This window comes from Quercus robur, chromosome 3 (genome assembly GCF_932294415.1).
Source record: "Quercus robur chromosome 3, dhQueRobu3.1, whole genome shotgun sequence".
In the NCBI taxonomy this organism is placed as follows: Eukaryota; Viridiplantae; Streptophyta; class Magnoliopsida; order Fagales; family Fagaceae; genus Quercus; species Quercus robur.
Window position 1 is genome coordinate 50745820 of NC_065536.1, and position 26148 is coordinate 50771967.

General features: G+C 35.4%; 2 protein-coding genes across 2 annotated transcripts; one reads left to right on the plus strand and one right to left on the minus strand.

Annotated features, from left to right (window-relative positions):
* The first annotated feature begins 12939 nt into the window (after positions 1-12939).
* On the plus strand, positions 12940-14528 carry LOC126718253 (TLC domain-containing protein At5g14285-like). The gene has a single exon (XM_050420365.1). It carries the CDS (start codon positions 13481-13483, stop codon positions 14225-14227), a length of 747 nt encoding a protein of 248 aa, XP_050276322.1. The 5' UTR covers positions 12940-13480; the 3' UTR covers positions 14228-14528.
* A 175-nt stretch (positions 14529-14703) lies between these two features.
* Positions 14704-20928, minus strand: LOC126718252 (uncharacterized). The gene is made up of 16 exons (XM_050420364.1): positions 20752-20928; positions 20580-20655; positions 19978-20109; positions 18833-19193; positions 18617-18712; positions 18287-18366; positions 17748-17823; positions 17485-17661; positions 16819-16923; positions 16621-16716; positions 16395-16487; positions 16177-16215; positions 16046-16087; positions 15500-15630; positions 15272-15398; positions 14704-15054 (listed from the first exon to the last, which is right to left on the minus strand). The coding sequence occupies exons 1-16, from the start codon at positions 20825-20827 to the stop codon at positions 14896-14898; spliced, it is 1866 nt and encodes a 621-aa protein (XP_050276321.1). The 5' UTR covers positions 20828-20928; the 3' UTR covers positions 14704-14895.
* Positions 20929-26148: the final 5220 nt, after the last annotated feature.

Here is a 26148-nt window from a genome sequence, read left to right on the forward strand (position 1 = left end):
TTTATTAGAGCCTAGTTTTCCAACCCACTCTCTACAAATTCATTGTATTGGACTTATTGGGTTTAGATCCAATCATACCTTGGGTCAGGATCCAAAAACACGTCCCTACAACCTCCATCTTATAAAAGAAAGAAAAGTTGTGATTTTTGTAATGATTAGTTTTTAATGATGGTATACCTACTTGAAAATAATTCATCATGTTTAGAGTTAGAATTAGAATGTTTGAAAAGTAATTCAAAATGCACAACCCATAAAGATATATCATACATAAGATGCGGATGAATAATACTAGTAAGAGGGTATGAGGGTATAATAATGAAATTCATACTTTAAAACAATATGAAGTATAAACTCTCATTACCCCTTGGTTTCTCAAAAAAAAAAAAAAAAAAAAGCTCTCATTACCCCTTAGAACTGCGAGGTATTAGCAGTATCTAGGCCAAGTTTACACGAAATTGATGCACTCATCTAGATCAAGCTTACTCCTTTATTCATTGTTTCAACTAATCTGCCAATGAAAGAGGAGCAAGCTTTACATTATTGGAATGTCACAGTTAAACCACAAATCTTTAAAAGAAACTCTTCATTTCAAAAATATCTATTTCCTTCATAGTCAACGACAAAAATAATATGGAAGTTGAATTTACATTTGCTGACAAAATGAATAGCACAACACAAGAAACAAAGCATTAGAATAGGTGCTGGACATAGACATAGTTGCAACCTTGGACAAAATCTCTAGCTGAAAGGAACTTTAGGGAAATAAATATTCTTATTAGTTAAACAAATAAAATATGTTCCATATACGAGGAGGCCTTGTTGCTTCCATGCCAATATATATATATATATATATATATACACCATCTTTTGGCTTTTGCCTCCAATTCTGGAAGACGTGTCCCCCCCCTCCTTTTATTTTATTTTATTTTATATATATTATTTTTTCTAGAATAAATTCCAAGATATTTAAATCAAATTTATTACCCTAAAAACATAATCATGATATATACATTAAGCATGATAAAAGAAGAGAAAACTATTTTATTTTAAGTTAATGGAACAGTCCTAGACTCCCACAACATAGATAGATGGAAAGAAAGAGAGAATACATACCTTTGGCAATATACTTCTTCCAAGATTACCTACATCGATCTATTTCATCTTGTATCAAAAAAAGAAAAAAGAAAAAAGAAAAAAAGAAAAAAAAGAAACCTCAAGTTCTTTCTCAGGTTTCCATTATCTCCTAGTTTTTTTTTTTTTTTTTTTCCTTGAATATTTTATCTTGTTCGTAAAAATGAGATAAAGTAATGAACACCAAAAATATCAATTTTTTTTTTTGGAATAAAAAAAATCACCTAATTGAATATTCTTTCTTGTTGATAAATACAAAAGTGAAAGTGATAGGCACAAAGTTGTAGAGTAATTATCTAAAAATTTGCTGCAATTTGGTAAGTATATATATATATATATATATATATGTAGGGACACGATTTCTTTAACGGCCCAATAATGATGTTGGGCTCATACATGAAAGATCCCTCACAATATGATTTGTAGAGAGTGGGCTTGAAAGACTTGCCTTTGATCACAGGGCGATGGCCCGGTCCTATTTTTAGAGGAATTCATGTGGAAAATAAGAGTTAGATTTGAACATTTAAGCCCTATAGCATTACATCCTGAGGGGTTGGACTCCTCGGACTCAGTCCGAGGATCATTAAGGTCTTCCTCCGGTTATCCGACGGTGATTTTTTGTGGTATGCATACATCTTTAAGTGGTTTTCACCCCTGGAGTCTTTCTCTTCGAGGTAGGATGGGAGTCCCTGGTTTTTTGTCCATGGTTCCCCCCCCCCCCCTCATCCAGATTACTTACTTTCTCTTTTATACTAGCCTACGTTTGCTGTCCTTCGTCCACGTGTAGGGTCAACTTTTACGAGACTGATATTTGTCCCGTCAGTCTAATCCCAGAATTGTTGGGGATGGTTGATAAAGCCGAAGAATCCGGCTCTGCTGGATGTAGAGTCTTATCTGGGAAGGGTAATGAGGGCAGCTTTCCTGAGATATTTTAGATCTCCTTTCCAGTCTGGTCCTATACCGTTTTTGCCCCTCTTCTTTGGTGGAATTTTGGGTCTGCCGAGGACTGAACTGTCCTCGGCAACATCTCCGGGCCATTTGGGCTTTATGTTATTGAGCTTGGGCCGTAGCTTTCTTTGGCTTGGGCCTTTGGACTTCCCACGAGCAAATGGACCTGACCCATAAATTATTGGGCCCCACAATATATATATGAGATATGATATGATTTGAGGGAAATATCTGGAAACTTTGAAGGAAAATTTGTGAAAATTATTTCTTTTGTGCACGCTTCATAGTCCATGTTTAGGCTAGGCCGAAAGTTGATTGCTATGCGACATAAAGTTATTTTAAGATGGGAAAAAAGAGGCGTGATACACAATTGTTTAAGATTTTTTTTTTTTTTTGGGGACAGAGTTTCAATCTATGGCGTCTACTCCTGATGATAGCTCTTTATCATTAGACTAAGATACCAATCAATTTTTGGTGTAAACGGGGATTGAACTTTGCCCATTTTGCGCAAAAAATCTAGCATTTTGTCCAATTTTCCAAACTAATTAGGGAAATGCCCTTGTTTTGAAACTTGATTTTCTCAAAATCGAGTTTCAACGTCACTATAGGCTCTTTAAAACGCCACTATAGGTATGGGGCGATCAAACTTTTAAAAAAAAAAAAAAAAAAAAAAAAACCTTGCATGGAACTCGAGTTCCAAAACGCCACTATAAGGCTCCAGAAATTTTTTATTTATTTTATTTTTTAATTTTTCAGTTTGCTATAACTCGATTGTTCAAAAATCGAGTTTCAAAACAGGGACATTTCCCTAATTAGTTTGGGAAAATGGGCAAAATGCTGGATTTTTTTTTTTAAAAGGGCAAAAGCCCATTTTCTCCCTTATACAACCATCAGAGACTTTATCAGTTGAGCTAACTGGAACCCACACAATTGTTTAAAATAGGAAAAGAGAGGTGGGTAATATACAAAATGGAGTGTGTGGTATCATTAACGTCACTATAGGCTCTTTAAAACGCCACTGTAGGTATGGGGCGATAAAAAAAAAAAAAAACTTGCATGGAACTCGAGTTCCAAAACGCCACTACAGGGCTCCTTAAAACGCCACTATAGGGCTCTAGAAATTTTTATTTTATTTTATTTTTTAATTTTCAGTTTGTTATAACTTGATTGTTCAAAAATTGAGTTTTAAAACAGGGGCATTTCTCTAATTAGTTTGGGAAAAGGGACAAATTGCTAGATTTTTTAAAAAAAAAAAAAAAAAAAAAGGGCAAAAGCCCATTTTCTCCCTTATACAACCATCAAAGACTTTACAAGTTGAGTTAACTGGAACCCACACAATTGTTTAAGATAGGAAAAGAGAGGTGGGTAACATACAAAATGGAGTGTTTGGTATCATTAATATTTTTTTTTATTTGAAAAGATTTGATATGTTATTTTATTAGAAGATATAAACGACTACTTTTATAAACAATCCTTATAAAACTTAATGTCTTTTTTAAAAAAAGGATAAATGACTAAATTATTAGTTTAGATAAACCTCAAACAGTTTTTATAATTGGAAAATCATTACTTCACACTAAGAGCATTAGTATCAATATGTGCAAAAATTTTCTTCTCTTTTACAATAAAAATCTACTTTTTCTATTTTATATAATTAATTTGCAAAAACACCCGCATTAGATTATCTATAATACACCATCTTTTATTAAAATAATACATTTTCACATTTTTTTATTATTATTTCCCTTACCCATACACGGCCACACCACCTTACCTCACTTCTCTGAAACACTCTCTCTCTTTCTTTTTCTCCTTCTTCTTTCTACTTGCTTCTCTCTTCTTCTCCTTCTTTCTTCTTCTATGTTTTTCTTCTTCAGCATCTTCTTTGTTTCTTCTTCTTCCTTTTCATTTCCAAAAAAAAATTCTCTCTTTCTCCCCCTCTCTTTCTCTATCAAATCAGTGCTCTCTTCAAATCTGAAAAAAATCTCTCTACCAAGCTTTCATGGCTCAATACACTCACATTCTCTCTCTCATGATGGTAGCAAGCTTGGGTTTTGGGTTGATTTGTATTTTGCCAAATGGGTTTTCTGTTGTGTTTTATTTTGAGTTGATTTTAAGTTGGGTTTGTGATGATGTTCATTAATTTTGGGTTGATTGTGTTTGGATTAAATTGATGTTGTAATGGGTTGGTTGTGGTGGTGGTGGTGGTGGTGGTGGTTGGTTAGTTGTGATGGTCGGCTTCTTCTTCTTCTTGGCATTGAAGAGTGGGTGAGAGAGAGTCTGATAAGGCGAGAAGAGAGAAAAAAACATAAAATAATAGATAAAAGAGTTACAGTAACCGTGCATATATGAACGGTTACTGTAGCAATTGTGCATTAATGCATAATTTTACACTCACAAATGTGGGTGTTTTTTTGCTCAAAATGTGTAAAATGAGCAAATTTTTCTATTTTGCAAGAGTTTACACATATTGATGCTAATGCTCTAATTTTTTTTTTTGGATAAACTTCAATCCATTACTGAGAAAACCGGGAACAAGCACGATAATCTTCCTTACAAGCAACTGCTAAAGTAGGTGGAAGATTATCCTTATTAAAGGGAAAAGGCATACAGTGAAAGAGAACCAATTTAGTAGCAATGTGGGCTGCAGAATTGGAGGTTCTACTAGTCCAAACAAAGGAGCAAACAGAGAAACACTTAGCAAAGTCTAACAAATTACTAAAAATAGTGCTGGTAGACTAGTCCAAATCAGGAATAGAGGAAGACAAGGAGTCAATGCAGATTTTTGAGTCGCTTTCAAGGATGATATAGCTCCAATTTTCCTGGTTTGCAATATGGGCAGCCCATAAAAGTGCTTTGGCCTCAGCTTGGAGGGGTGATCTTTGTGATAAAAGCTTGGTCCAGATGTTGCAAATAGAGCCATTGCTGTCCTTGGCTATGACTGCCAAAGATGTTCTGGTGCTTGAAAGGGCAGCGTTAGTGTTGAGTTTGATGTAGCAAGGAGGAGGAGGGGACCAACGTGCTAAATTTTGCTGCTTAAGCCTTGGAGGGGGAATAGGACACACAGTTGGATATTCTTGGCATCTTCTTTGGATGGAAAGGATGGAGGTGGTTATATCTGAGTTACTCCTCATGAAGAGATCTGCATTCCTGAGATGCCAAATTTCGTCTAAAATTAGAGCCATGGTCAGAGACACCTTCCAATGCCCAAAAGTTTGGCAGAGAGCTTCAGGTGGATTAAGGACAAGACTGAAAATGTCCTCAGTGGAAGAAGCTGAGACAACCTTAGATTTAAAACCCCAGCAAACAGCGAACCATAGAGCCTTTGCAACTGGACAGAACAAGGAAAGATGGCTTGCGCTCTCAGAAGCGTCTTTGCAGATATTACAGGATGATTCAGAAATGATAAAACGCTTTGATAGATTTTCTTTTGTTGGCAGAATATCAGAACAGAGTCTCCAAATGAACATTTTCAACCTCTCTGGGGTTTTTAGATTCCAAAGCTTTTTCCAGTTCACATGTGTAGGTTCCAACACATTCGGTACAGAGTTGGCAGTTAAATATGCTGACTTTACTGTGAAACTTCCTTTCGACTCAGGCACCCACATTAACTTGTCTTGTTTAGGATTAGTGTGGATAGGGATAGAGAGGATAGCTCTTGCAGATATAGGCTCAAACAACTAATGTATGATTTGGGATTTCTAGCAATGGATATCGGGGCCGATGAGCTGTGAAACTTTGATGGGGGGCATTGGAGAGGATGAGTCCTTTGGTTTAGGAAGAAATCCTTGCACCCAAGGGTCTTGCCAGACATCTATAGAAGCTCCATCTCCAATGGTGTAGCATGCTCCTTTGATGATGATGGATTTGGCCTTATCAATTGCTTTCTATATTGGAGATGTTGATTTTAAGGGATCGGACCTCAGCCAGCTATGATCTACCTTGTATTTGGCTCAGAGAATTTGCATGCAAAGGCTGTCTCGCTTGGAGGCAACCATCCAGGCCAACTTTGCCAACAAAGCATTGTTTATGTCTTTGAATTTTTTGAAACTAAAACCACCCGCAGCCTTTGGAACACAAAGTTTTTCCCAAGACTTCCAAGCAAGGAATTTTCCTTCTTTCTCTTTTTGTTTCCACCAAAATCTTTTGGTAATGGCATCCATTTTTTCACATACCTTCTTAGGGATGTTGAAAGTAGACATGACATATGTAGGTATGGATAGTGCAAAGGAGGAGATGAGGGTTTTCCTGCTTGCCCAGGATAAGCACTTACTTCTTCATCCCATTAGTTTGGCTTCAAGCTTTTTGCAAAGATAAGAGAAGTCTAGAGATGGGGATCTAGATAGGATTAGAGGAGCTCCTAAGTACATAGCATCCTCTTTTAAATTTTTGAGTTGTAAGATTTCTTTGATGTGTCTATGATGAGAGGGATGAGTGTGCTTGGAGAAGAAAACCCCTGATTTGCTCTTGTTAATGCTTTGCCCAAACCAAGAGCAGTACTTCTCAAGCATCACATTGATGTTGTGAGCGTCTTTTGAGGTGGCCTTTGTGAAAAAGATTATGTCATCCGCATACATGACGTGGGTGATGGCTGGGCTATGGGAGCTTGCTTTGATACCACTTATAGTCTTAGTTCTTAATTAGCAGTCTAGTAATCTAGAGAGCACATCTTGGCCCAGAATGAACAAGTAGGAGGAGAGCAGATCTCCTTGCCTTAGGCCCCTGTTGGGAGTGAAGCTTTCTGATTTGCCTCCATTAACCATGATTTCGAAGGTCACAGATGATAAACAGGCAGTAATCCAACTAGTAAAAGTGCTGTTGAAACCCAGGTGAAGGAGAACAGAGTGAATGAAACGCCAGTTGACCCTGTCATAGGCCTTTTGAAGGTCCAATTAGATGGCCATGAGTCCAGACTATGGCTTTCGGGTTTTAAACCCATGAATGAGTTCCTAGACAATAACTTGATTTTCTACTATCCACTTGTCTGGGATGAACGCGGATTGAGCAGGGGAGATAAATTTATCTAGCAAAGGTCTGAGCTTGGTGACTAAGAGTTTTGAAATAATTTTGTAGACCACATTGCAGAGGGAGATGGGCCTAAAATGATTAACCATAGTAGGGTTAGCAATTTTAGGAATGAGCATAATTAATGACCTATTTACCTCTCTGGGCATGGAGCAGAGTTGAAAGAAAGAGATGACTGCGTCAGTCACGTCCTTCCCTATAGTTGGCCACAGTTGCTTGTAGACTAAAACGGGGAAGCCATTTGGACTGAGGGCTTTCAAGTCCTGCATGTGGAATAAGGTGGACTTGATTTCCTCAGGGGATGGGGTAGTGAGAAGGCTTGCATTTTCATCTTCCGTGACGCAGGGGAGAATCAAATGCTCGGGGTGGGTGGGGAAGTGGACTTCTTCTTCCTTGAATTGTTGTTTGAAATTAGTTTGGATTCAGAGATCCATGAACCATCCTTTATCTTGATTGTGTCGATATTGTTTCTCCTTCCACGGATGATGGTAGAGAGGTGGAAGAATTTTGAGTTTTTGTCTCCTAGTTTTAGCCAGATTTCCTTGGATTTTTGTTGCCATAAAGTCTCACTTCGGAATAGCCATTCTGCTAGTTCATATTGGAGAGAGGTTTCGAGAGCTTCATTCTCCTGGGAAGGTTGTTGTGATTGAACCTATTTGATTTTTGCAAGGAGAGTATTGATTCTGTCCTGACATCGGCCAAAAACTTCTTTGTTCCACTTGCGAAGAGTAGTCGTAGTTGAGGCTTGTATCTTGTATAGCTTTATGAACTTAGAGCCTAAGGGTTCTGTGTTCCAAGCATTTTCTATCACTGGGACACATGAGTCATCTTTTAGCCAAACAGCTTCGAACCTGAAAGGTCTGTGGGGAAACTCTTCATTGGGATTAGTATCCCAGAGAATGGGAGTGTGGTTTGATTTAATGGCTTCGAGGTGGGATATCGCTGCTTTCGGATAAGCAAGTCTCCAAGAGATATTTGCGATGCCCCTATCCAGTCTTCTTTTGATAGTAGTATTGCCCCAATTTCCTTTTGGCCATGTAAATTTGCTTCCTGAGTACCCTAAATCAATGGCTCCAAATTCGAACATGAGATCCTTGAGATGATTAGTCTCCGAGGTGCTGCCCCTTCTGCCTCCTTTCTTTTCATCCTCGTTTAGGGATTAGTTGAAATCGCCCATACAGACCCATGGGCCTTGAGAGGATTCGAGTAGGCCAGTTAAACTCTCCCACACTTTCTTCTTCTTTGAGTAGTATGGGGGGCTGTAGAAGCCAACAAACAACCAGTCACAGACAGTATCTGAAATTTTTACCACAATCAAATTTTCCTCAAATTCTACCCGACTTGTTAAAAAGCCCTCTTTCCATAACATGCACAGACCACCAGCCTTGCCCTTTGCTTCCACAACCACAAAATGATCAAACTTCAAGAAGCTTTTAACAGACTCCATACGACCTACTTTAGCTTTTGTTTCAAATAATAATAAAATATCAGGCCTAGTGCCTTTTATTTGAGCCTTAAGGGCTCTAACTATCGAGGCATTGCAAATGCCCCGATAGTTCTAGCCGAGGATTTTCATGGTGAGGTTGGGGGCATGATAAGGCCCGCCTCCTTGGCCATAGAGTCAGAATAAGAAGGTACAAAAGATGCAGGGAAAACAGAGGATTGCCCATTGAGAGATGCAGGAACATTAGGTGCATGCTATGAGATAAGAGATTCATTTAAAGTGTTTGATGTACCTAGCTTGAGCCTTTGTTGAATGATGAAATGCTCCAATTTTGATTTAGGGATTAAAGTCACTGTGTTTGAGTCGAAATACACCAGCTCTGGCCTTGAGATCTCCTTCCTAAGCCACTTTGCGAGATGTTTACACTCTTGCTTTGTTACTTTTCTTTTTAAGGAAGTGGACGCCGAGGAGCGAGAGTGAGATAGGTGGGAGGTTAAAGCTGGTGCAACGGAGCAAAAGTGGGAAAGTGAGTCTGAGCGTTTCAGGAGTTGGAGGAAGGATGTCCAGCTAACCTATTGTTGTGCTATTAGTTGTAGGCTCGTCCCTGCACTGTTCCACTGTCATCGTAGTACTGTGTCTTGCCCCATGTACTGGACTTGTAAATTCTGTCCACGTGTCATGCTTGTGGGCAGGCACGTGAGTGGTGTCTGAGGCAGTAGGGTCTCCCGGTGGCGCGGCGCTTTGAGTGTGGTGTTGCTGGGAGGAGGCGGAGGCAGCTTTGTGTCTCGATTCTAGCCCCTGAGGACTATCCTCATTCTCTGCTCTAAGCCAAGGACCTAAAGCATTGAAGGGAGTTATGGAAATTCCGAGTAGTTAGAAAGTTTCCAAGTGGCATTCTTTTAGTTCGTGTTCGATCTTGCCGCAGTTGTAACAAACGTCTGCCAGTTTCTCATATTTTATTCCGATCCAAAGATCGTTCTCGTTTTGGCAGGGTAGAAAAAAACTGGGGATGAGAGGATTGGTAATAGGGACCTCGATTCTTATCTTGATGAATTTCTTCTAGGTACTTTCGTTGTCACCGATGAAATCTACTTTGGCAACTTCTCCAATTTTTGAGCCTATTTTGAGGAGGTTTTCTTTCGTCCTCCAGAGGAGAGGGAGATTGTGGATTTGTGCCTAGACTAGGGATGTTGAAAAATCAATCTCTTGCCATGTCAGGTCTAGTAGCCATTTCTTGAGGATGAGGTGGCCACCCCTAATCGACCACGGTCTCTTTTGATAGGCTCTATTCATATCTACCTCATGTTGAAAAGTAAACATGAGCACGTCTTTGCTCAAAAGTTTGACATCTAGAGGAAAAGAAGGTTTCCAGGCCTTAAAGGTGATTTGTTTGACAATGTTGAGGTTGCTCGGTTTGGTAGTGAGAAGCTTAGCTAGGAGTATGAGGCTAGTATTTTTGGTAAGGGTTTGTCTTGGAGGGAGCTTTAATCTGGTGTCTTGACAGGATATATCTTTGGTTAGAGTGACGAGGTCAGAGACCTCCATAGGTGGGACAAGGTAAGAAGGCTGAGTTTAAGATGAGAGGGTGGGTTATGATGATAGTGGAAAAGGTGTGGAAAATGATAAAGGATAGGGTGTTTTTGACGGGGAAGTTTGGCAGTGGGATAAAGAGACAAGCTCAGAGACGAGGAAAGGATAGAGGGATACTACGAGAGTACGAAGAGTAGATGTCAATAAAATTTAGTCAAAAAAGCACAAGTGTATGCTAATGCTCTAATAGTGTGTATACTCTATATACTCTATACTCTTTATACACGAGGTGTAAAATGTGGATACAAAGTATTCATATTTTACACGCGATGTGTACGAAGTGTTGAAACTTGTAATGTGTGTGAAATAATTATGGTCCTTTATAATTTTTTGTATTCTTTACCATTTAATTACCAAAAACTGTAGTGGGACCCATGAATAGTAGCAAAAATAAACTGAACAGTAAAATAAGTTGCCAAATTAATCATGCCAAACGAACACTAAGGGTCTGTTTGGGATCCGCTTATTTTGCTGAAATTGAAAACTTTTTCGCTGAAAATACTGTAGATAAAGGTAAAAGTTGGCTAAAATAGTACAGTGAGACACATGAATAGTATCAAAAAGTGCAGTGAGACCCATGAATTGTAACAAAAATAAGCTGAATAGTAAAATAAGTTGGCAAAAATAATTTTTCCCAAATACACACTAAGTACAAGAAGTCCTCTGAAAATGCTCTTATCAATTATCAAGCAGCATATCAATTTTTAAGAGAGGTTATTCTAAATAAAACTTTATTACCTAAGTTTTAAGAAATCTAAAACTTTACAATAAAGTCCAAGAAATTTAAAATAAAATTTATTATTTATTTGAACCATTTTGATCATTTATCATAATTTTATATTTTAATATAACATATTATGTTTGTGTCAAATATGAAATACAGGTCATAAAATTAATGTACTTTTACCATGTGATTCAAGAATTTTCAAGATTGTTAATTTATTCATGAAACTCTATTAAAATTTTAAAAGGGTTCACTAAATAGTAAAATAATTTTCTTAATAATAGTAAAATGTTTGGGTTTTAGTTAGCTCAATTATTAAAAAAATATTTGTGCTCAAATAATAGACTTGAGTTTGAAGAAAGAGCTATAAGAGGATGGGTCGTGCCTTGGAAGTTGAATGAGACATCATGAGAGCATCAATTGGAGTAGGCTAGGGACTAGATCTATTTATCTATATATATAATAATAGGTAAAACAGAGAGAAAATCCAATTAAATTTCAAATTGGAATTTAATTAGAGTCTAATTTTTTACCTTGTATCTCATCTAATCTAAATTTTAGAATTTTGTGCCAAGTGAGTTAATTTAGTATAAAAATTGAATTTTAATTAGAGCTTAATTTTGTGCCACGTGTCCCATCTAATCTAAAATTTTAAATTTTTGTGTCAAATTAGTTAATTTAGCGTAGAAAACGATGAGTTCAATATAATAAACTACAAAAAATATAATCATATAACTAAAAAAAATTCAAATTTATAAGTCATCTATATATATAGGTAAAGATTAGAGAAAATTGAATTAGAATTTGAAATTATAATCCAATTTTGTGCCATGTGTCTAAATTTATGTGGAAATTACATATAATTATCCACTTAAACTTATACCATGTTTCTACATAAGTTTTTTAATCTTTGTGTCAAGTGAGTTAATGAGTGCTAAATACTAAGAATCTAATATTAATAAACTATAAAATTAAAAAAAAAAAAACAATCACATATACTCAATAAAAATCACCACATGTTTCTCAAAAAATAAATAAAATAAATATCACCGCATAACAAAAATCTCCACACGTTCTATCTTATTAAAAATTAGAAAAAAATGATCATAAGTAGTATTAAATTTAGATAAGAATTTTAATATATGACTAATTACGTTTACTTTAAAAAAAATTGACTACTTATCTATATTTTATGATAAAAATTGTGTTTAATTTTAAATGTATCTATATATATGCATGAATGCATGTGTTACATGCTTTTAAAAAAAAATTGACTACTTATCTATATTTTATGATAAAAATTGTGTTTAATTTTAAATGTATCTATATATATATGCATGAATGCATGTGTTACATGCTTTAAAAAAAAAATTGACTAATTATTTATATCTTTATAATTAAAATTGAGTTTAATTTTAAATACATCCATGCATTTGCATGGAGTTACATGCTAATTGTTCTTAATAGGTGCCTCCAAACGTTAATTAGTGTTTAAGCTTGATGTTAAAAAATAATCATCGTGAAATAAACTTCGTTAATCCAAATTCTATTGAGCCTACTACTAAAAGATATAATAGTAATATATTTTCTTTAATTGACGAATATATTTTTTAATCAATTCAAGTATTTCACATGCATGCTTGTAGATAGCAAAAGAGAAATTCATGGGGCCAAAAAAAATGACCCAATAACAAGAGGAAACTCTCAATAATTAACTTTGGGTGTCTTCGTCATTCTCGTCACCCACTCATGAAATGATTGGTAGGAATTAGGATCATCATTTCATGATAACTTTGACTTTTATTTATTTATTTTTTTCAATTTTCAATTATTTTCTTTGGAAAGTGGGTGGAATTAAAATCCAACCCCCCTGCTGATTTCTTAAAAAGCTTAAATTTGTATAGAATAGAAGTATAGAACCACACAACAATTGATAAAAAGCCATCATCATAATCATCATTCATCACATGATAGACACATAAGGAATCTGTATTTTTTTTTCGATTTTTTTATTTAATTTTTTGTGTGTGTGCGCTGAGTTGTAGATAGATAGAACTTGTACGGTTGATTCCCGTACGCAAACTCTCAAAGTTTTTTTAAGGCTAAGTTGCAGTTTACAAAACGAAAGCAAAATGTTCGAATATCCATCAATACTCAAAGTATCAAGATAGCGTGGCACCATAAGACTCGTTGTTACCTCACATGTAAAGTGAAATTATCTTCAATTTTATTTATTTATTTGGTTGCCAAAGCCTTAATCCGCTAACCTTTTCTCCCAAGAATTATTAACTCTCAAAGCACTAATCACCGTCTAAATCATGCTGTCTCCTGATTATTATTGATCATGTTATTGGTACCGATTTGGTTTCTAGTCCATTTAATAAACTATACGTCTCTAAAAGATTCCACTTTATACAGTACTCTAAGCAAACTTTAATTCTTCTTTTCCCTTTCTTCAACTTTGTCTATGACTCTATAGCTTCAAGACCCCGGTGAACCTTTTCCTTCAATCTTTCTCTCTTTTTCTCTTTATTGGGTTACCATAGTGTCAAATTTTGGAGAATTTGAAGCTGCTTGATTTCTATAATCTTGGTGTTTCTTCATCTGGGTTTTTTTTCATGGAGACCCTACTTAATTTCACTCCAGCCTTCCCAATATTCTTTTTGATGTTTCTCTTGGCGTATCTCTTTGCTTTCTTGGTAGTTTTTCGCAACTGGAGTCCAAAGCAAAAACCAGAAGCTTCAAGCTGCCTTATGTCTTTAACTCATGGCACTCCTGCTGTTATCATGGCTACTCGTGCGTTGATGAACTCCCCAACCCCACTTAGTTTTGCTTCTCCAAACGCTAGTTTTCAGAACTTTGTACTAGAATTCAGTATAGCTTACTTCTTAATGGACCTCCTTCACTACATGGTGTTCGTCCCCAATGATCTCCTCTTCATTGGGCACCATTTAGCCACACTATATGTGTTTGTGACTTGTCGGTATGTGGTTCATCACGGGGCGGTCGCAATTCTTGTTCTTCTTTTTCTTGCTGAGGTTACAAGTGCTTGCCAGAACGTTCGGAGCCTTGCGAATTTGCGGAGAGCTGATGTTCCTCTGGCTGCTAAAGTGTATGAATTCTTGTCTCCTCCTTTCTATGTCTTTTATTCTGTTGCAAGAGGGGTTTTGGGAACACTCGTAGTGTACAAGATAGGGGTGTTTTATGCGAGTGGAGGAGCTAATAATTTGATTCCAAGATGGGCATGGATTTCTTGGATGGTTGTAATTGTTGTTGCTGTCATGATTAGCATTTTGTGGGTTTCGAATCTATGGATATTTTGGTTTAGACAACGCAGTCACAGAGCACAGAAGAAAGTCAAGTAATATCTGGGGGTTTTAGTTTGCGCTATTCAACAGTTCTTGAGAAATGTGCATTGGGATTATGGAATTTAAAGAAATTTCTCAGATGATAGTCTGGAATTAGGGGGTTTGTGGTCATATTGATTTTTATTGTAGTGGTGGGAAGGAACAATTCTCATTTATTATTATTATTTTTTTACTACAAGGGATGGTACATATATTTTGTATATAATCCTGTGTCCTCAGTATTTAATTTGTGTTCCTGATCAGGAACGAGTTTTCCATATACTTGTGTGATTAATACTATGATGCAGAATTGCTGATCTGTTTGTTTGTTTGTTTTATGTTTTAAGCAAGCTGAATTATTAGATATATAGTAGTGGTTGTTACATTTGTAAAAGATACAAGAAATTGAAACATAAGGACAATCATCTGAACTACAAGACTCCTTACCAATCTTCCTAATTTCGCTCCAACTGCGTTAATCTATTTGTCTAAACTTTAGTGAACTTACATATGCTAATATGATCTTCTGCAGGCCATTGAGCTTTTTGAACCAAATAATTAATCCAATAATTATCACATAGTACCTCTAAGATCCAAAACTCTCATTTTGTTGGCCACATCTTGGATCTCCATCTTCAATTTACACCGAGCAACTCACAATGAGGCCCTGAGTATCACTCCTGGATTTATATGCCAATAATAGATGCGTTGCTTGTGTCAGGACCTCCATAGTAGTTAAGCTCTGCAAATGTGCCCCCTCCTTCTCCCTTTGCCAATCTTCCTGGATTCACACAAATGCACTTCACTTGCTCTCCTCCTTCACCTCCTTCCCCAAGAGACAGCACCTGTACCAAAACCCAGAAGTGAATATTTAATCAAACACTCTTTGGTTGCATCAGCATATCCTTCCTTTGGACTCAGTAATGAGTTGTTGTGAGCAATTAAAACGCACAATTCATAACTGAAATACATGAATTTTGAGTCTTTAGCCATATATGCAGTTGCAGCCACTTCAGTGTTTAGACTAGCTTTGAAAAGACAAGCGCTTGGCATGTTCTTTACCTTTACAAAATACTTCATGTCTGAAGGTAGGATGAGAATGTCAGGAATTGAAGAGATATGAAGAGATTCTGGAGCAAGTGAGAAGTCCAATGGAATGCCTTCTGCTGGTGGATATAGTGGATAGAATCTGTTTCAAATTTCAAAATTTACATTAATTATAAGTAAAATAGCTCATTTAGACCTATATATCAAGAGAAATTTCTAAAAAGACAAAGCAATATAACATACCTCCGCTGGCTAAGAATATGGTTTGCAAGTCTACTCATGCGATCAATAGGTGTTCCATCTGCTGGATTTCGTGACATCTCCTCTCCGCTAAGGTGTTTGAGAATATCTACAGTGCAGCAACCTATCTTGACCTGAAATGCAAACTTGTGATGCAAATACAATTCCGAGTACTCTCAAAACACCATATATAATTTTGATACATGTGCTTTGTTAATGGTTGAAGACTCTCTCTCCCCTATAAAGGCCTATGAAGTAAACTATCATAATCAACAAAATAGCATCGACAGAAAGGTCAAAGTCTACAACAACTATAACAATAAAATATAATTGCAGGACGCTTTAATCTAACTTCTATTAAAAGGTCCTTGGCCATTTTGTACAAACTTATCAGATATTGGACAACTTTGATACTTCGAAATTACAATTTCAATCTCTTAATATATAATGAAAGTTTTGTATTGCAACATCAAGATTTTAAATGAATACAGTTTGAGAAATCCACAACAGACGATCATAATTTTAAGACCAATATCACCACAATTTTACCTGATTTGCCTCAAAAGTCCCTGGATTTGTGAGGCTGGTTATCTGATAAACAAGGCAACATCATTCAGACCAAAGTGATGGAAAATATTCATGACCACAAGTTGAAAGATGAACTCCTGAAGATCATGTACCTGATGTTTGAGATTGGGTGAATGAATTTCAAAAGCAGGCTGCACAAAACCAAATCAGTATTTTATATCTTAGTAGTTATATACTATCTCAATGACATGTAACCATGCTAGCAAGAACCAAAACCAATAAGTGAAATACAATGTAGTAAAATAAAAAAAATGTCATTACTTTGAAAAGGTACTGAATTTGTACTTGTTTAATTCAACAATGACATTACCTGGGGGAAAACAAAGTCATGGTTAGCATCACGTATAGATGGCACAAGAATTACACGTGCATTGGAACCCATGTATTCCACATGATCTTGTAACTGCAAAAAAGTACAGAAAAAAGAATAAAGATTAAAGATTTTTTTTCCCCTGCTACAATCAAATCATTCTTAAGTAGATATCATTCTGAGACCTAGGAAAACTGCGAGAAGAGAGAAGAAGGGGAGGAGGTACCCTTCTGAGAATCTCCACATGGAATATTTCATCAAAGCTTCTGTCAGTAGTTCCTTTCTTAATCTCTGGATGTTCGGAATCAACAAATGGTCCAAGCTGAGGAAATTTTCAAAAATTTCAACATGAAACTTCCTAACTCAGCGAATACAAAAAAAATTCTTCAAACCATTACTTATATGAAGAGCAGCAGATACTTACCAATATAAGCACCTGAGGTAACTTTCTGGTTGCATATGCTAGCAGTTCTGTCAGAGGCTCAAACGATAAGTTGTCTGTAGTGGTAAAAGGGCCCGATGCTATGATCTATATAAATACCAAAATTATGCATTAATCATCAACAGGATCAATTAAAAAAGAGAAGTGCAAATTACCAACAGGGAATAATTTATTTAATGGAATTACAAAGAGGTGCTCATTCCATATGTATCAACAATGACCTATTAGTACAAGGTTTCCTCTTAGAAGTAGTGAATGCTATTATTTTTGTATCTGTCTAACTAGAAAATTATGCTGCCTTGTTCAACCGTTTGGGTTGGCAACCCAAACCAGATAGCGAAAGTTGTTCTCCAGTTTTTTATTATTATTTAAATTATCTATTTCTTTTGAACCTTCCTCTTCCATTAGAATAATCCAAATCCCTTATTTTATAAGTTAGGTGGCCCTACTATCCAAAATTCAAGTGTTTACATTCTTAACATTATCTCAGAATCACGTCAACATATTTGATAGAAAATGAAGTATATGATATACAGAATATAATATGAATACACATAAATTGTGATTACAGTAAAATAGATGCGTTAGCATAAGCAATAATATTTCCATTGCAGCTCATTCAGTGATGTAAGACACAAGCTTACATACCACTGATAGCTCTTCCCGTTTATGAGACAGATCAGTTGACTGAATCTCCTGGTCCAAAGCCTGCTTCTTTGCAGGATGCAAATTCACATCAGCAGCAGTGGACAAAGGAATTGAATCTACAAGTTTTGATGCAATCAAGCAGTGCCCACTAGGATTGTGTCCTTCAATACCTACTACCTGAGAGAGTTCCTTTGGCTCAATTTTCAATACTGATGGAATTTCAAAATTGGATTGAGAGCTAAAAGCTATATCTATTTTCACACCTGGCCTGGGAAAACTGAAAACTGGCTAAGTTTTTGTAGTTCTAGACGAACACGTTGCCCTCCAGAATGCTCAACACTGTTAACAAAATAAAAGCCAAACCCACATATGAGAAAAATTGAAGAGATTACGCTCTGACTGATTTACAGAGATCACAAATATAGGTAGTTAAACATTGCATCTAACAAGTTCTCTACCAGAGGTTTTCTTATAGTGGGTCCAAAAATATGATCCTGATCATTCATCAATGTATCTAATAAGTCCTGCCTTGGCCCAGGCTTAAGCCCAGTGAACCTAGCTCGATTTAGGTAGTCTTGGCATTGCCTAGACAATGCTTCAGAAACATTATAATTAAGCTTCATAGGAGAATCCATTATTTCTAATTCTAGGTATTCATAGATTGATCTTTAATCACAAAGACTAACTACCTGATAATGAATATTCTCAAGAGTAAATACTGCAGCAAGAAGACTTTTTTTCTGTCAGCCTACTAGTAGATGATACACATGGATCTTACATAGAAAAAACCATGAACATTTACCTGCTTTGCAATAAGATGGACTTCTCATTTAAATGGCCTTCTCCATCACAACAGATCATGCCAACAGCAAATATGCTTTTCTGAAACATAAGATTTTTTTAGAGTTTAGATACTCAGACTTGTAGCTATTTAACGCACAAAATCTTTAAGTAAACATGAACAAAACAAGAAAGACGTGGAGACTGTGTTTAGGCTAAGAAGAAGCCTCACAGTGACTGTATAAGAAATCAGTAACACAAAAACATTTTTTCATTACTCTTCAGAATTAGGGGCGCGGGGGGGGGGGGAGGGGGGGGAGAGAGAGAGAGAGTAATGGAGTGGTTAAATTACCTGGGAAGCAACTGTAGGGTCCACTGGTTCCTCATAGAGCCCAGATGCAACAAGTGCAGTTGTATGTCTCTTGATTCGATTTTCAAGTGCATTAAACTACACCGGAAAAAAGTTCTGTTACGTAATACATATAAGATTCCCAAAAAAAGAAGAAGGTAATAAATAGTTGCAGGAGAAGAATAAGAACAATCCCATGCTATTGTTGCTGGCACATACCCTATCTTCAATTCGATCATACATGAACCTACAACCAGGTTCAGGCCCTGATCCATGAACTATCAGAGAACACCTCTCTCGGGGTTGAACCTTTCTTATGATATCATCATCATTATTCTCATGAGCAAGTTCGTTTTCTCTGTTCTCTGCATCGGGCATATTATTAGTGCTGAACTTCACCACAAATTTATCTGTTCGTTGCCCAAATGGTGTCACATGCTTAAATGGTTTCCCAGAAGAAAAAATGCCCCCATTTGTTTGAGGCGTTGAATCAAATGGTTCTGAATAAAGTCTCTGAGATTTGTCTGTTGGAGAGCCAAGAATACCTTCTTTTGTATCTCCATCTTCATCGTTCAAAATCCTACATAAGAGACTTCTCATCAATTATTATCATTGTAGGAATTAAAACGGTATTGTTACTCATATCTGCATTTTAAAAATAAAAAATAAAATAAGTGCTCATATCTGCAAATTTGTATGCTATTTGCCAATAAAACATTTGAAACTGGTCATACCACCAGAACCACAGGGCTAGAGTTAATTACATGTCCTTAACTTCATCTGTTACAAATCACATTTGTAATAGACTAATTATGGTATATATCAATTGAAGAACTGACTGCAGTGGATCAAACATGTACCATGCGAAACCTGCTAGACAATAAGAAACACAAACACACAGATACAGAGACATGACATGAGAGAGCTTTTTTTTTCCTTTTTTCTTTTTCTTTTTTAGGGTGGGGGGATGCAAGAGCACGGAGAAATTGACAAAATGCTCTGTTACAAATCCAAATATTGGTAGCCATGGTAAGGAAATACAAAAAAAAAAAAAAAAAAAAAAAACCATGCATAAAAAGAGAGGGGGGGGGGGGTGTTGGGAATGAGAGAGAATCTTCTACTCTTAGAACCATTAAAGTACGTCAAGTGGTTGCATTACTAGTTTATGACTTGGAGCTTTAAAACGAAACTGTTACTACATCCCAGCATAATGCATCACACAGACACAGACACATAAAGGCGACCTTTTGCAGCCTCATATGTGCATCCATACGTGCTATCAAAGTGTCAAACAGGTAAGAAATTTACAAAGCATGGATGAGGATGAAACAAAGAAGAGAACAAAAAATTGTTAGAATTCATACATATCAACATCTTTACTTGAGTAGAAATGCAAATCAGATTCCTCCATAATAGCTGCTTCCTTCTGCACATCTTGCAGATACTGTAAAAACCCATCCATCTGAGCATTTTGTACAGTTGACTCATCCAATTGCCTGTCAAATATTCATGTCCCAATTATAACATAGACTACCTAGAAATTTCTATCATAAGTTAAAAGTAAAACTCTGTATCCTTTGCTTAGAAATTTTGGATAAGAGAGTAAATTCAAAATTTTTATTATTTTTTTTAAAATTCACACTAACCAAAGAAGAAAACCCACCACTAATCAGTGCAAATCACAATTATTTGGCACAGTTGAAGGGTTTCTCTCAATTCATCTAATTTCTACAATTTTCCCAGTAAACAAACAATTGGGTATATTAAAATGGGTTTCTCTCACTTCATATAATTTCTACAATTTCCCCAGTAAACAAACAATTGGATATATTAAAATGGGTTTCTCTCAATTCATATAATTTCTACAATTTTCCCAGGAAACAAACAACAGGGTATACTAAAAGGGACAAAGAAAAATCTAAAAAACAATTTCTACAAATAAATACATAAGAGGTGAGTGATGAACCTGTTGAGATAGTAAACCTCCCAGCTGGAAACGATGTCTGAGGGCTTGAGATTGTAATTTATGCAGAAAGTAAGGCCTAATTGAGAAGATTCAACATTCAGAGCTATGGCAACAAATATTTATTATACAAAATATCTGAGTAGAATTTTAGGGGCTAAATGGGAGAACTTACATTTCTTGGCTATCTCTTCCTCTTCGTCGAGAGAGAACCCGTTCTTCTTGAATACCGCTATGATTTCTTCTTCCATGGCTCGCTCTCTCTCGCTCGCTAGGGTTTCTCAAATCTCAAGCTCTGCTCAGCCACTTTTTGGGAGAGAGAGAGTAGCGGAAAATGGCGGGAAAATTGCGGGTTTGGGTGAATATTAAATAGGGCTGGTGATTTTTCTTCCTATATTCCTATTATACCCATATTGTTTACTCTTATTAACAGATATATACATTATTCCCTTTTTTTTTTTTTTTTTTTGGGGGTAGAATAAAAATGAAAAAAAAAAAAAAAAAAAAGGGCTTGCAAAGTTACAGGACGACTTCATTGCCAATCTGGGTGTGTCGTTCAGCGAAAATTTTATGGCACACAAGTAGTTTAGCCCAGATGAAAGTGTAGGGCAAGGTTTTGAATTCCGTTTCAAATGTCATTTTGGATTGATTATTGGAATAGAATATTACGGTGCACCATTTTGGAAATATATATATATATATATATATATACTAGTGCACAATTTCATTATATCTAGTGTGCGTTTGGAAAGCATATTTCTAGCCCCACGTTTGTGTTTGGCGTTTGAAATAGTGGGACCCACGGCTACAGTGCCCTCTTCATGGCACTATTCATGGACTAGGCAAAGCACAAAAACATGTGAATAGTGTTCGTGAACAATGTTTTCAGTTTTTAGCAAATAAGCGGTATCCAAACAGACCCCTAATTAACCAATACGAAGTTTTATATACGATATGAAAATACAATTAGTCAAATTACAAATTTGGGCTTCAATATTTAAAAAAAATTCAATATAGTCTAGAACTAGGGGTGGCAAAATCTGACATGACCCGTGAACTCGACACGACTAATCCGTTTATAAATAGGTCATGGGTTGAGGCTAAACGGGTTCAAGTCATATTCGAGTTGACACGGCTAACCCGTTTAATAAACGGGTCGTGTTTGTGTTCAACATGCGAACTTGTCTGATTTGTTTGACCCGTTTAGCTTATAAAATTATTAGTTATTTTGATATTATTGCTTAATTAATGTTTTTTATTATATGTTTATTACTATATTTATAGTTGTAATTGTATTTTAATTTTAGATATATAAGAATTGATAAAAATTATATAAGTTTGGTATGACCTATTAATCAAATAGATTATTAAATGAGTCATTTGTATTGACCTTGACTTGACTTGTTGATTAAACGAGTTAAACATGTCGGGTCCGGTCGACCTGTTTAATAAACAAGTCGTGTTCGGGTTGAGCATTCTTGACACATTTACTAAATAGGTCGGGTTCGGGTCAACCCATATAGCTGAATACTCGTGGCTTAACACGACATGAACCAGACCCCTGAACACGAATTGCCACCCCTATCTAGAACAACCCAGAATAGTCCACAATTGAGAGACTAGAATAGTTGAAATTTATTTGAAACATCAAAACATACTAGAATTTAGACCAAAACGGAATAGGAAGGGTAAGTGCACCAAATTAAGCATCGGAATGTAACAGAGTTTAAAGCCTTGGTTAGAGGGCTATAAATGAGCTGAGTATTATTGATTATTGAATTTTGAAGCTTGACTCATTAACAAGTGCAAAATGTTTAAGCTCGGCTAGAGTTTGAACCAAGTTTACAAACAATGTTTGAGTTTAAACTTGTCAGAAAGTTCAAAAGTTTTAGTTTGGCTTGGCTTGATTTATTAGTTAAATCAATTTCGAACTTGAGCTCAAATTGAAGCTTTTGAGCTCAAGATCCAAGATAAGTAGATTATCAAAGCCCATTTGGTTTGGAGTTTAGACTAGTGGTTTCAACTCCCAATTAATTAAAAGTTTAGTGAGATATGAGTTTAATTTTCAAGTTCATACTAAGTTTTACCAAGCTCATAAACTAGCCTAAGCTCAACTCATTTTTGATTAAGTCCATTGTTCACGAGTCTGTTCACAATGATGGCTCCAAGAATCTTCTTCCAAGATAGTCATTAAAAAACTTAAATTAAACAAAATTTAATAAAAAGAAACTTGGATATATCAACACCATAAAAAAAGAAAATACAGATACATGAAATTTTACAATTTCTTTCTACAAGTTTTCATATTTTGAAATTGTTGCATGATAACATCAGTATCAATGCTATCAACTGTATCTCTTTCAATATACACAACCAAGCAATTTTTTATCTACTAAAGTAAGAGCACTTGTATAATAAAATAAGAATCACATTTTAGCCAATCAAACCCAAAATTCATCCTTATCATACCATACAAAGTTATATAATAATACATGGTTGCTATATATATATATAAGCATTGTTCACATTGTATTTCAATATTTTATTCTATTCTCTCTCCTTTTACTCTCATGTATCATCAGATCTCTCTCTCTCTCTATGAAGATAAAAAAAAGAAAAGTGATTATTTAAATAAAATATAATATAGAATAGATAATATGATGTAGGTGTTTTTGAAAAGAGTTTAAATTCTGTAAGGATTTGGTGTAAAACCTCTTGTTTACACCCTCCAATACCATGATGACACATCGGCAATTTACAAATTAGTGAATACATGCTATCACACACAATACTTTCTCCCTAATACCCAAAAACATTGAAGAAAGAAAAGAGAGCTTCTCTTCGTTGCTTCCATGGTTTCTCACTACAGACTGGATGGTGAGCTACCAATTATAATTAGAAAAACTAATTGTATGTCTAATTGTCTATAATCAAAGCAATAAATCCAACACAGTGCTGGCTTGGAGCAAAAGCAATAAATCCAACATAGTGCTTGCTTGGATCTGCAAAGATGGCATTGCTTGATTATGTCTATTGCTAGAAAACAAAAAGGCTTATTCTAAAATATACAGAAGGACATGGAAGTTTGTGGCGCTAAAGAGCAACAAAGCCAAAAACACCTTAGTTCATCTATGATGGAGATTCATCTATTTATCAAACCAAGAAAATACACAGTGTATTTCTCAGTGATGATCCTAGCGTCAACTTCATTGCCCTCTCTGTCGTCGGCATTGATATCACAACCCTGCACTTTATCTTAAACCACTCCGTATCCAGCAACCAATAACGCGGAGGAAAGAACTTTGAAGTTTTTGAAATGGGGTATCGTGAGCAATTATTATGTGTGGTATGTCTTATTCACTTATTTGTACTTTCTGTGAAAAGCTGACATGGCATGGCATGCTAATATTAGAGGGGTAAAATAAGGGTTTTACACCACATCTTTACCAAATTTAGGCTCTATTGAAAATAGTTATGTAAAATTGAAAATGTAGGTTGTTATGCTAAAATATGTAGGAATTTTTGCATTAACTGATACGAATGCTCTAAGCACTAACATACTAGTTGTTAGAAAAAGTGCATATTAAGAAATGATTTTAAAATATGCCTTATGAAAATACAATTTTAAAAATTACAATGGAGTGTTTGGTAAAACTACGGTTTGACAAATTAGCTATTAATCTAAAATTGCTGTCTCAAATGTAAAATTACTAAAAGGGACTTAACTTGCTATGAAAGATTATCTAGTATTTTGTTATTAGAATCTTTTTATCTTTTCATCTTGCTAGGAAAAATTTCAAGTATTGAATCTTCTAGGGGAATATGTTTCACTCGAATTTTGGTCATTTCATAAAAGACATTCTATCTTCAACAAACTCTCTTTAGAGTTTCTCGTTCTCTCATACCTATAGACAAGATAATGTTGTAGCTTATGCTTTGGTAAGGAGAGCTTAGCCTGTTTGGTTTTCACATTACTCATATCTAGTTTCCCATATCTCATTTTCGATGACTCAAAACTCATTTTCATATCTCATATTTCATTCTCTACTTTTTCTTAACTCACTCTACAATGTGTTTGGCTCAAATATTTGGGTTTTGTTTTCAACTTACAACTCAACTTTAACTCAAAAGTTGTAGAGCCCACATGTCTATTTTTTTCAGAATGGTAACAATACCCAATCCGTGAAATTTTTCTCTCCCCACTCCTCTTTTATTTTTCTCACTGAAGCTATCCTTCTTCCTCTTTCATTTCTCATGTACACACACATCAACAAGAACAATCCTATCAAAAACCTATGGCCAAACCCTCATAAACATACAAACACAAATGAATACAAACATAAACCTACAGGTACCCAAAGATGTTCAAATCAAAACCCACAAATACCCAAATAAAAAACCACAAATACAAACCCTCTTAAATGTACAAAGTTACAAACATAAACCCATAGATGCCCAAATCAAATCCGAACCCCAGACCACAAATCTGAACCCACAATAGCTACCCACATCTCAGATCCAAACCCACCATAGCCACACCACAAATCTGGTGGAGTGCATTGTGTTCATCACGAAGAAGAAAGGAAGAAGCACCGGTGTGAGAAGTTAGAAAGAAAAAAAGAAAGAGGAAAAAAAAGAAAGAAAGAAAGAAAGAAGGAAGCTGTGGAGAGAAATTAGCAAAAGTGAGGAAGAAAGAAAGCAAAGGCAAAAGAAAGAAAGAGAAAAAGAAGGAGACGTTGGTTGGTGTCAGGAGTTGAGTGTGACAATACAATGTAATGGGTCCCACAATTTTCCTTTATTTACCAAATTGCCATTAAACTCATATCTCAAAAATCTGAAAACACCAAAAATGTGTTTTCATTTCTCATCACTCATTCTCAATATTTTGAGTAATGAGTGATGAGAATTGAATTATGAGAATCAAGCCAAACAACATTTCTCTGGTGGGGTCCATAATTTTTGGGTGATGAGTGATGGAAATTGAGATATGAGTGATGAAAACAAGTAAACCAAATAGGCACTTAGGTTATGTTTGGTAATAGTTTTTGTTTTCTATTTTCAAAAACTTGTTTTTGGGAATATAAGGAAAAAACAATTTTCTTGTATTTTTGAAATCAAAAACATGTTTGGTTAGTTGAAATTAAAAAGATAATTTTTTGAAGAAAAAAAATAGAAAAATATTAAAATATGTTGTTACTAGGATTTGAACTCTAATGCTAACTCATTAAATGAGACAGATTTATTAAATTAAATGCGTATTTTCATTGACTTTTAAAAATTAGAAACTAAAAACAGCCTTTCGCATGTTTTTAGTTTCCTTCACAAATTGAGTTTTGGGAATAGTTTTTGTTTTCTATCCATTTTGGGTTGCCAAACAAGTTTTTTAGTCTCAAAAATAGAAAATTGTTTTTGAAAATAGAAACTAAGGGGAAAAAACAGTTATCAAACATACCTTTAGTTTCTTTTCCTTTACTGGTTTGGATGGAATTTGTTCCACCTTCCATTAAAAGTTTTGCGATGGCTAATTTTCCAATCCCTTAATTTAATCCCAAGAAGTTTTGATTCTCAAAAA